General features: G+C 47.1%; 1 protein-coding gene across 1 annotated transcript; it reads right to left on the reverse strand.

Moving 5' to 3' along the window:
• Positions 1 to 1024: 1024 nt before the first annotated feature.
• LOC115328510 lies at positions 1025 to 2312 on the reverse strand. The gene is made up of 2 exons (XM_040222395.1): positions 2277 to 2312; positions 1025 to 1573 (listed from the first exon to the last, which is right to left on the reverse strand). The coding sequence occupies exons 1-2, from the start codon at positions 2310 to 2312 to the stop codon at positions 1025 to 1027; spliced, it is 585 nt and encodes a 194-aa protein (XP_040078329.1).
• Positions 2313 to 11938: the final 9626 nt, after the last annotated feature.

Here is an 11938-nt window from a genome sequence, read left to right on the forward strand (position 1 = left end):
CTAATGCTGACGCACTAGAAAAGCGGATATAAATGCACTTGATCAACTTGCCGGAACTTTGACCATATATTTTTTTTAATACTTACCTTGACGGTACTGCGTTCAACTTTGCCGAAATGAAACATTTGTATTTTTATCCCCCCCCCCCCCCCCCCCCCCGCCCTTGAAATTTGCTTATTTCAATAAAGGGGATAATGGTCGACTGTTTTTCGTTTATTATACGTTCCCGCTTTCTTGTTAATAAAATAGCAAACATTTACAAACGAACCGTGATCTAATCTACGAGGAAATTACTTTTTGATTACACTTGCAAATATGTAACTATCCCGTTATAACATTGATGATAAATGTAAGGGATTAAACTAATGAATCACGTACAAGTATGTCCGAGGACCACAAATATTTTCCTTTTGCCCCGCTGATGACATGACATCGCCGCGGCTTTACGAACTAACCGCTTTAATAAAAGCCAAATCGCACACGCATTCACAAGTGATTGTATCGATAAGCTCTTTTCCAACAATAGCTTCTGCCACTGTCGTATGAAAAAAGTAGAACTTTGTACGTGCCAGTGCATCGTCGATTACACGAAGGCTCAGTTCATTTTTATTGCGGCTTTTTAGGAACGATCGAGTGAACCTCAGGCGGAATAATCATAACTGAGCGTTTAAACGAAACGGAGGTGCCAGTAACCATTCAAAAACTATATTGAACAAAGTGGCCATTAGAGCATGCCATAGGAACGAACCTGCAGCCTGATCCCCTTGTTCCGTGCAACTGGAGCACTTATGAGTTACGCACATGACGGGCTGTTACGTTTCTGCGTTAAGAGGATTAAATGTAGCGAGTTCGTTCAGAAGGAAGGGTTTATGTACAGTATTTACATGTTCGTTCCGATTTCTGCCGGAGTCACCATCGATCCCTCCGTTCTCGTTGTCATCGTCTATAGTTCAATCTTGTTACTTCTACTTCTTTTTGCAATAATCATTCAACAAACTCCCCCGAAATGAGCGAAAGCTCATTCTTACAATTCCAGGGAATATAATAACTGTATCGGCTGGCAAAGTTCACGACCACTGGGTGTAATTATACTGCAAGACCGCACCTTGCCGTCCCTTTCTGGGAATGTCTCGTTGACCCTGCAGATTTTGCACATATGTCGCGGTAGTCTATTGTCCTTGAGAGGGACCAGGTCACCGGTTTGTATACAATTTGAATTGTTGGGTTTAGCGATGTGGGCTGATCTCAGTTCTAGCAAATATTCCGATCCCCTTCTTCTCCAAAATTGATTTATAATGGTATTTCGATATTTCCAACCTCGCGCCAAGTTTTCAGGGCTTGCTTGATCTTCTTCTGGAATTTGATGGGAGGGGAGGTTGGTCAATTTGTGTCCCATTAGAAAGTGTGCTGGAGTGAGAGCCTCTCGTTCGTTTGCATCGGTGGAAATGAAAGTCACCGGACGGGAGTTGACTACTGCTTCTACCTCTGTGAGTACAGTTGTCAGTTCTTCGAAATTCAGACTAGTGCGGCCTAGAACCTTGTGCAGCGAAACCTTGACTGCCCTCACTTGTCTCTTCCAAAACCAGCCCCTCCAGGCAGCTCTCGCTACGATCGTTTTCCATCTAATTCTGTGGTTTGCAAAATACGTTTGCACTTCCTCCGCTCCTATCGACTCAAACAATCTCTGGATGTCTTTGGCTGCTCTTTTGAACGTTGAGGCATTGTCGGAATAAATCGTTTTCGGGATGCCTCTGCGTGCCACGAAGCGTGTGAATGCCAATAAAAAGGCTGTTGTCGTTATGTCGTTCCCCCATTCGAAGTGCACAGCACGTGTCACGGCACTGGTAAACAGGACGATGTAAACCTTGTAGCTTCCGCAGTCACGTCGACAGATTAGTGGCCCAGCGAAATCCACCCCTGCTCCCTGTTTTTTCAAACGGTTCGCACCTTAAAACTCGGTCCGCTGGTCGTGGAGCTACAGGCTCGGATGCTAGTGCATACGTTTGCTTTTGGCAAGTTATAAAGCGACGTAGGACCTTCCTTACGGCTTGTCTTCCCTTTAGAACCCAATAAGTTTCACGTATTTGCGTCAACGTGTCTTGAACTTCGGTGTGCAGTAGCCGACGATGCTCTTCAGCGATGAGAAGGAAAGTGAATCGGTGGTCTGCAGGTATAATAATCGGATGTTTCACTTCTTCTTTGTTGTCACGTAATTGTAGTCGGCCACCAACTCTTACGATACAATCACAGCCAATAAGAAAAAGAAGAAGAAGCACCTTGTAGATGGTCGATCCTTTTTCTGCGTTCCACATTATTTTTGAAAGATTGCCGACGCCTCTGGATTAGAGCCTGATCTGTTCCTTCGCTACGAAAGAAGTAAGCCTCTTTTATACCCGGACCTACAAATCATACTCCTGAAGGCCGCCAGCTACGTGGACCCTTTAAATCTGGGTCCTACCAAGGTGCTCCCGGATTTTCCATCATGGAAAACTCCGATGGAGAGCCTTCATCAGATGGAAGACCAAAATCAGGCCCTTCGGTGACGGCATTAGCGAAAGATCAAGCCGGCCAGCCAGGCCAAGAGAGAACATCAGGTCAAGCGCTCAAAGAGAAAATGACGACGAACCTGACGATGACGACCAAGATGAGGATATTGGAGCGTCTGAAGTAACATCAGACCCTACCATGCACGTCGACGAGGAGAAAAGTGACCTGGAGGGATTCATACTCGTTACACACCGACGTCAGCGAACAACTGGTGTGCCAGTTTTACTGACCCCAGTCAAAGATGACCAACGACTCCAAAAACAGAATCCGCTCAAACTAAGCGAAGAAATAGCGACAGCGGCAGACGCCCCTCTTGTGAGACATCATTTCACTGCTCGGGGAGGTCTCCTTGTAGATGTTGCAGACGCTGCTACCGTGAACAAGCTGCTGAAGGTTCGTTCTCTCTGTGGAGTTGCGGTCCAAGCTACCATACCGAAGACCTACAGTGCTCAACGAAACGAAATGGGCCAGCGGAACGCGTGGCCTCCATAACTTGCTGCGCCATCTACCGATAAAAGACGGGCTGCCTGGTGACGCGAGTCGGAGGTGTGCAAAGCTGATACGAGCGCTCATCGGCTGTTCCCACGCTGTGCACAACCCCCGATGGGTAATCTCTGCAGAGTGATAGCCTTTTTTTATTATTTAATCGCCGCGTGGTTTTATCGCGATCTGTTTGACGCCCTGTGCATACTTTTATCTTGTCTCAAATATGAAAGAAAAGGAACAAAAGGGCAATATTTTTTCTTTTAATAAAAAGCACAGTGCCATTTCACTTCACATTTATTTTTCTATAAATTGTCGGTTCACTGCCATCAGTATCCATTCGTGAAGATGCCGTCGCGAGTGCCAATTCACGAACGCTGGCGAATTGTGGCCCTATGCCGCGCGGGAATGCCCCAACGAGAAGTCGCCCGGATGACAGGAAGGACACGAACCGCAGTGGCCCGAATTTTCACGGTGTTTCGAGACGACAACGGCCGCATCCATGACGCTCCTCACGACGTCCGCCCAAGGTCCACTACCGATGAGGAAGATCGATGGATCGTCGCGGCTGCAGTCGACCAGCCTTTTATTACGGCCCGTGACATTCGAGGCGAACTTGGTCTGAATGTCAGTGACCAACTTGTGCGACGCCGTCTTGCAGAAGCGGGTATTAGGAGCTATGCTGCGTGCAAGAAGCCAATTTTAACTCCTCGACAAAAAGATATCCGCCTGCGGTTTGCCATGGAAAAGACATCATGGACGATTCAAGACTGGAAAACCGTTGTTTTCAGCGACGAGTCCTCTTTCTCAACTGACTGGCACCAAGGAAAACAAGTTTGGAGACCGCGAGGTGCACGGTATGTTACTTTTGAGCAACACGACAATTTTTAACAAGCCGGATCTTATAATTTGTGATTTTGATGTTTCAGGTATGATGCCCCTTACTTGCAGCGTGTGGGCAGGAGTGGGCGACAAACCGTTAACGTCTGGGGGGCATTGTCAGCGGAAGGACTTGGTCCACTTGTAAGAATCCAGAGGCTTAACTCCGAAACGTATTGCGACGTCATTGAGCACGAGCTCATTCCTTACGTTCTTGAGGGACCTTTCCCTGACGGATGCTTTTTTTTTCAACATGACCTTTGTCCTGTTCATCAGTCAAATCGTGTGCGTGACCTTCTAGAGGAACGCGGAGTGGCGGTTATGCCATGGCCCCCGAAAGGGGCTGACATGAACCCCATCGAGAACATCTGGGGAAACATGAAGATCCAGCTATCGCGGCGAGGACTTCACTCCGTCACGACTGACCAGCTATGGGATGCTGTGAAGGAAGAATGGGACAGGCTGCGGCAATGTCCAGAGTTGGTGGTGAATCTTTATGAATCCCTTCCGCGTCGCATGAATGCTATTTGTGAAGCCAATGGAGAGTTCTGCAAATATTAGAGTAAGGTGCTGATAATAAAACAAGCACGTTACTTATATTATTTTTTTTCTGGTAGGCGCAGCATTGTGTAACATGTCAAATAAACTATGTTGACACAGCACACGCTTTTTAATGACTGTCAGACGCTCGCTAAAATTGAATAAAACCACGAAAAAATAAAACTATCTGCATTAATATATTATAGCTGCAAAAGGCCGGACGCGCTGGCTCATCAATCTTTTATGGAATAAAAAATGAAGCTTTATCTTTTCTTTTTTATATATTTGAAGCAAGATAAACTCATGCACATCATCACGACAGTGTCTCTGAGGAAAAATAAACGTGGTCACTCCGCAAAATCATGGCCTGCGCAGATTATCGGGGGTTGCGCGCCTGTGTGCGAACAGCCGCTGAGCGCTCGTATCAGTTTTGCTCATGTGCGACTCGCGTCACCAGGCAGCCCGTCTTTTATCGGTAGATGGCGCAGCAAGTTCTGGAGGCCACGCGTTCCGCTGGCCCATTTCGTTTCGTTGAGCACTGTACATGCGGAACAACGGCCTCGTGACAGGGGTACCTGATTGGTACTCAGACAGCGAGCTAACGGAATTCCTGGAACCGGCTGGTGTGATCGCAGCCCGCCGACTCTACCAACGTCGCGCAAAGGTTGGCGAAGTGGCTAAACCGACTGACCGAGTTGTTCTAACTTTCCGGCCAAACACAGAGCGCCCAGTAAGAGTGAGCCTTGGGTTCACCATACATGAGGTCTGCGATTATGTCGAAGCCCCCTCCCGATGTTTCAACTGCCAGGCACTCGGACACATAGCCAAATACTGCAAGAACGCTGTCAAGTGCAAAAAGTGCGCAGGACCACACGCAACCAAAGACTGCAAGGGAGAAGAACCCGTGAAGTGTGGAAACTGCGGTGGGGACCATCCCGCAAGCTACGTCAACTGCAAAGTGCGCCTCGGAGCACTCGCAAGAAGCAAGGCTTTTGTCAATGGACCACGACAGGCTTTGAAGCCAGTGGAGACCGTGGAGGTCAACGATACGGCCGCATCGCAGAAATCACCTGTTGCGCCAGTTGCGATGTCAAAACCTACAGACAGCCAAGCAACATCTGGCATGAAACCACAGGAGGGGCGACGAAAATATAGGAAAACGAACAGCGCCAGTAAGAATCTAACAGAGAAACAGACGCTACTCGAGGAGGAGTTTCCTCCCTTACCACCCAGAGAATCGCAAGACCCCGACGTGTCCCAAGCTCACCGGGCTTCGTCGACGGGTAGACGCCTCTACAGTAGAGCGACAGAAAATGTCCCACCACACACAAAGAGAGAAACTGATCTGCCTGGGACATCAAATGTCAACGACATAGTAAGTTTGCTTTTCTTTGCCATACGAGGCTTCATTGCCCAACTACCTCCAGGCCATCTAAAAATGGTACTACAAGGAATTATGGTTTTAGAAGTGACAATTACTGATATGATCCGAAAATGGATGTAGTTATGGCCCAGGATCTAAAACATCAATCAACAGTGCCCCCTAAACAAAGAAATGTGCCATTAATAATGCAATGGAACTGTGCGAGCCTCCCAGTAAGATTGGCGGCACTGTCCTTATATTTACAAACTTACCAAATACCAATCTTAGCATTTAGTGAAGCAGGACTACCAAATAATGGTAGTATTTCCGGATACACATGCTACAAAAATCTCACAATCAAAGGATTTCCCCACGGATCTGCGGCGTTATTTATACGAAAAAAGCTTCCCCAACATAGGATTGACACAAGTGACCTGTGCACAGAACATCTAGAACTGATAGCAGCGCATGTAGTCGTAGGTGGACATCCACTATGCATCGGCTCAGCCTATGTGCGCCCGGGGAAGGGCAAAACTACTGTTGCGAGTGCGGTTGCCGAACTGTGCAAACGCAGCTCAGACCCTATACACCAACTCATGTTTACAAACAAACCGGAGCGCCCCTAGCGGACGCCACCGGCGCCGCGCATGCGCGGTGGATGGTGGGCAAGAAGCCCGCCGTCGCCCATAAACAAACCATTGAATTGCGTTGTTGTCGGCGTCGGTGGGAGTCCCCGTGCTCTTTTTCGCGTTGGAATTGTTGATTCTACGTCCTCCTAACAATGTCTGACTACTTGAGCAGCTTCAGCAAAACTTTCGAGGCAAAACTTTGCGTGAATAATGTGATGTGCGGCGATTCATTTCACGTGGACGCCGCAGAATGGGCGCTAAAGCCTGACTCCCACGATGAGATTCTGCTCGCTATTTTCAGTCGCGACGTCGCTCGGACTGCAAAAGCGTGGACCGTAGCTGAGATGGTGGACATCGATACTGAAAACCGCAAGTAGAATCGGGCATTACAAGTCGGTGATGGCCACTGGTAACAATGATCAACAACTTCTTGTGTCTGTTTATACTTAGCCGACTTACCCGAACCAACCTTCAAATGTGTTTTGAGGCCTGCACTTAGTTCTTATCGCAATTACCGGGTCAACGTTTGGTTTACGGGCCGCTGTCGTTTTAACGAGCTGACGACAAAAAGCAGCCAAGTTTGAAGAGCAGACGACAGTTCGAACGCACACGCAATGGAGTACGGGCAAGAAGCACCGCGTCCCGCGTCAACAAACCATTCGAATGTCACGTTGTAGGCGTCTGTGTGAGTCTGCATACTCTTTTTCGCGTTGGAGTTGTCGATTCTGCGTTCTCATCGCAATGTCTTACCACTTGAATCGCCTGAGCGAAATTATCAAGGCTCGTTACGCCGCTAAACTTTCCGTAAATAATTTGACGTGCGGCGATTCATTCGCATGAACGCTGTAGAAATGGACGCCAAAACCATGAAGAGATTCTTGTAGCTATTTTCGGTCGCGACGTCGCTCGTGCTGCAAAAGTGTAAAAGGTAGCGGCGATGATCGACGTCGATACTGAAAATCGGAAGCGGGAACAGACCAAGCGTAACAAATAGGTGATGGCCACCGGTACCAATAATTAACATCTTGTATCTACTGTTTACACCGAGCCTACTTAAGCCTTTTGAGGCCTGCAATTACTTCTTATTGCAATCACCGGGTCAAAGTTTGGTCTACGGGCCGCTTTTGTTTGAACGAGCAGACGACAAAAAGCAGACATCTTTGAAAGAGCAGACGAAAGTTCGAACGATCAGGCGGCCGTGTGAATTTGAAGACGCACTGAACCCGTGGGTGGTCCGGACAACTTGAGGGTTTTCTCTCGTTCATGTTAGAACAAAGCAAATACATCTGGCGACCACAAATTGTGGCCCGCACACGCAATCGTAGTTCGACAGCGTCTGGTTTGCCCTTTTCACGGCTACTATCCACGTTCTCGGAGGAACGGAGGGTGCAAAAACACATGAAAACTGATCTTCAAACCTTTCCAGACTGTCTTGGTAAAGCCCCCATCGCAGCATTTTGACGAGAAGGCAGGTTTTTTGTCTCGTTTATTCCAAAGGAACACAGGAATGCATGTCTCGCACGGCGACTTTTGCCCACCGCCCCAGACCGGTAGTGCGTCCGGCGCGCCACCACCGCGGCGTGACGTAGGAGAGTTGAGTTGGTGTATTGTGTTATGCGGTGACTGGAACGCGCATCACAGCCTCTGGGGGAGTGCAAAAGATGATGCTAGAGGGAAAGCACTGGCTCAGGCTTTTGAGGATTGTGATTTGGCTATAGCAAATGACGGAAGTCCGACATTTTTTAGATCACCTAACACATACAGTGCAATAGACATCACGGCATACTCATCAGACCTCAGCATACAATGAAGAACCTATCCAGATACAATGGGCAGTGATCACTATCCCATATTTATAGAGTTAGCAGGCGTTTGCTCAACACAGCAACGCATTGGACACTTCATTCACTGGGACAATTACAGAAAAGATCTCACAGCATCACCGGAACCCCTAGACCAGGCGATAGTGATTAGTGCTGAAAGAGCCACAATCACAATGCGCCTTCCAAGCCATTACCCCTAGCCCGACTTGACACTATTTAAGCTTTTTGCGCAACGTAGACAAGTAGAAAGAAAACTTCAGCGATTCTATACACGTGAAGTAAAAACCCTGCTAAATAGAATAAATGCAATCATTCGTCGATATGCAAAAAAGACCAAGCGCAAGCAGTGGAATGACAGCACAGCGTCGGCCGATGCTAACAAGCCTGGAACCCACATTTGGCAAATTTTGAACTGCTTTACGGGGAAAAACGAGACGCATACATCTTATGCTTCAATGGCACTTCGTCTGGGCGAAAATCTAAAAGACACACTAGAAAGCTTTGCGGATTATTTTTCGACGCCTCAAAGTGAGGTTGGAGCGGAAAGCTACGCGGTAAAAAAGAAATCACCTCTTGACGCTCTCTTCACCGCAGGTGAACTAGCCGCTGCACTAAAAATGTGTCGCAGAAAAAGTGCACCAGGTCCTGACGGGATCACAAATCAGATGCTCCAAAACTTACCTGACGGACGACTAGAGGAACTTCTGAATTCCTTCAATATCATATGGACAACGGGAAACATACCACAAACTTGGCGAACAGCATGGGTTGTTCCTATACACAAGCCGGGAAAACCGAGAACATCATCATCTTCATATCGACCTATATCGCTAACGTCATGCGTAGCGAAACTTATGGAGCGAATGATCCATTCCCGTGTCTCGTGGTGGCTTGAGAAATATCAACTATTACCCAAAGAGATGACCGGATTCAGAAATGGCCTCTCAACAGCGGATGGTGTGATTGACCTATTGAGTGCTGTTGAGCATAATCACTACAACAAGAACTCAACTCTGGCAATATTCTTTGACATCAGCCAGGCTTATGACGATGTACAACATTCCGCAGTTCTGAGAAAGCTAACACAACTTGGAATGACGGGTCATTTACAGGTCTTCCTAAAGAATTTTTTCGCTGGACGAACGCTCCAAGTTCGGCTGGGACGAGCAGTGAGCTCGCAGCGTAAATCTCTTTGTGGCCTGGCCCAAGGAAGTGTACTATCGCCGATACTTTTTAATATTCTTTTTGTCAAAGTTACCAGAAGCACTCCCCAAGTACATTCTTCCTACTAGTATGTCAATTTACGCGGATGATTTTTGTATTTGGACTTCAGGCTTCAGGCATCATGGTCTACGAAATGCTGCTCAAGCTGCGATTAAAGCCTCGAGCAAGTACTTAGCTGAGTGCGGACTCCAGTTTTCACTAGAGAAGACGGTGTTCATTTTTTTTCCCGGAAAAGATCGAAACAGCACACGAATAGATCTTCAGGTAAACGGAACTCCGATTCGTCGTGTCCGGCAGCATCGATTTCTAGGCTTCTACATCAATTCTCGGCTGAATTGGCACTCACAGGCAATGGCTACGGCAAAATCCACAGTAGTAGTGAGAAATGCCATTAGGAGGGTGGCAGGACAGTCGTGGGGGAACTCTCCAAGGTCTATGCTACGTCTCCATTCAGCATTAGTAGTTTCCCGCATCTTATACGCCCTCCCTTATATGAAGTTATCACGGTCCGACTCTGAACTTCTCGAACGCATCCACAGACGAGGACTTCGTACAAGCCTTGGTGTCCCCAGTTCTACCAGAAATGACCTGGTGTACATAGAGGCACAAGCTCTGCTACTGCCTCTTTTGGCAACGCAACGCCTACTTCTACAGAAGCTCCGCTTGCACGAAACAGCTACTGGAAGGAGCCTGCTCCAACGACTAGCGAAAAGGACGAGTTCGCGCTTTCACATTTCTTTACAGACTCTGAAACACCTAGGGTGGCAATCAGAAGCGCGACCAGATAGCTTTGACTACCAACCTAAGCCCGCATGGGAGGCATACATCCCCAAATGCAATGAGAAGATCCCGGGTATACCAAACAAGAAAATATCAAACGAAGTGGTGCTGAAAATGACAGCGACGGAGTACATTGAAACAACATTTAAAGATTTTTTGCAAGTTTACACGGATGGTTCTGTAAATCGTCATAAAAGAAGTAGCACAGCCGCCTATAATGTCCCAGCCTATAACCTTCAGTGGAGCGGCCGTATCGACCACATGGTGTCCTCCACGACCGCAGAAATAATAGCAATTGTGGAAGCACTCCATTTACACCGCAAAAAGTAGTTGTGCTCACAGACTCTCGGTGCGCACTGCAACAGCTAAAACATATACAAGGAACATCGGAAATCGCGGTGGCTGCTCGGTCCGCGACAGAATCCCTTGAGGACTCCGGTTTCAAAATATGTTTTCAATGGATTCCCGCCCACGTTGGACTCGCCGGAAATGAAAGAGCGGACAAACTTGCTGCGAACGCACACAATAAAGAGCGAACAATACACACACCTGACGACCCGAAAGCTTTCCGCATACGTGTCAAAGAACATCTCGGCTCTTTGTCGGAGGCAAAAAATAGCCAACATCAACCCTGTCTCAGTGGAAGCCTACGCCGCAAGGAGGCAACTCTACTTTACCGACTTCGCACCGGAACCGCTCGCACCAGACAACTTTTGCACAAATGGGGTAAGGTACCTTCAGCCTCCTGCGACAGTTGTGGTGTTACAGAAGATTTAAATCACCTACTTTGTGATTGTAATAAATTCGAGAGTCATCGAAAGGACTTCACTCAAGAACTTAACAGGCATAACTTCAATATCAACGACATTACAGATTTAATATATCCAACTGGAATAAGAGCTCGAAGAAAGCTACTACAGACCCTTTTCCTAAACTTCCTCCAGGCGACTGGACTACAAGCACGACTATAGAATGAAATACTGAGTGCCATCAACACTTGAAAGACCGGAAGTGTGCGTGACTGGACTTGTGACTTATCTTCGAAACAAAACAAACACTAAGATTTTTTTTCTTGTGTTGTGTGCGTGTGTGAGTGTGTTCTTTTCTTCTTCAATCATCATTTATTTCAGTTAGTTTTATTAATTTTATTATTTCATTTTCATTTCTGGGCGGGACAATGCCGGCCTAATCGGCAAGGCTGAGTCCGCCCAAATATTTTAATAAAGCGTCACCTCTCTCTCTCTCTCACAGCCAATAATTGGGTTAAGCATTTTGATTTTTGAAGTCTTGTGAACTTGTTGTTGATCTCGCAAGACTTTGATTTCTATTGAGAAGGCCTCATTCTGTGTTGATTTTATCCAGAATTTTTCTGCTTCTATAATTTCCTCGCTCGTTAGGAGGCCACTTCGTTGGTGGTGTTGTTTTACGTTGTTTGTGAGACGTTTTATTCACGCCGTCACCCAAATCAACTTAATAAATGAACTGTAGTCCCCCAAGCTCACCAGCTGATTATCTTGCGGTACTGTGAGTTGTATAACTGTCTCTTTCTTTTCTTCCACGAGGTATTCATTGCATTCTGGTTTACCCTGAATTGAACTCGGCCATGATGTTTCGGAGCGATGTAACCAGATGGGTCCATTCCACCACGTCTTACTCTTCAATAAAGACTT

This window comes from Ixodes scapularis, unplaced genomic scaffold (genome assembly GCF_016920785.2).
Source record: "Ixodes scapularis isolate PalLabHiFi unplaced genomic scaffold, ASM1692078v2 PGA_scaffold7__128_contigs__length_106722199, whole genome shotgun sequence".
NCBI classification, from domain to species: domain Eukaryota; kingdom Metazoa; phylum Arthropoda; class Arachnida; order Ixodida; family Ixodidae; genus Ixodes; species Ixodes scapularis.

Bases quoted from the DNA above. Each gene is read 5' to 3' on its own strand.
- LOC115328510 (XM_040222395.1), bottom strand. From the start codon at position 2,312: ATGTGGAACGCAGAAAAAGGATCGACCATCTACAAG. The intron at 1,574-2,276 runs GTGCTTCTTCTT...TGGTTTTGGAAG, and splicing joins AAGGATCGACCATCTACAAG to AGACAAGTGAGGGCAGTCAA.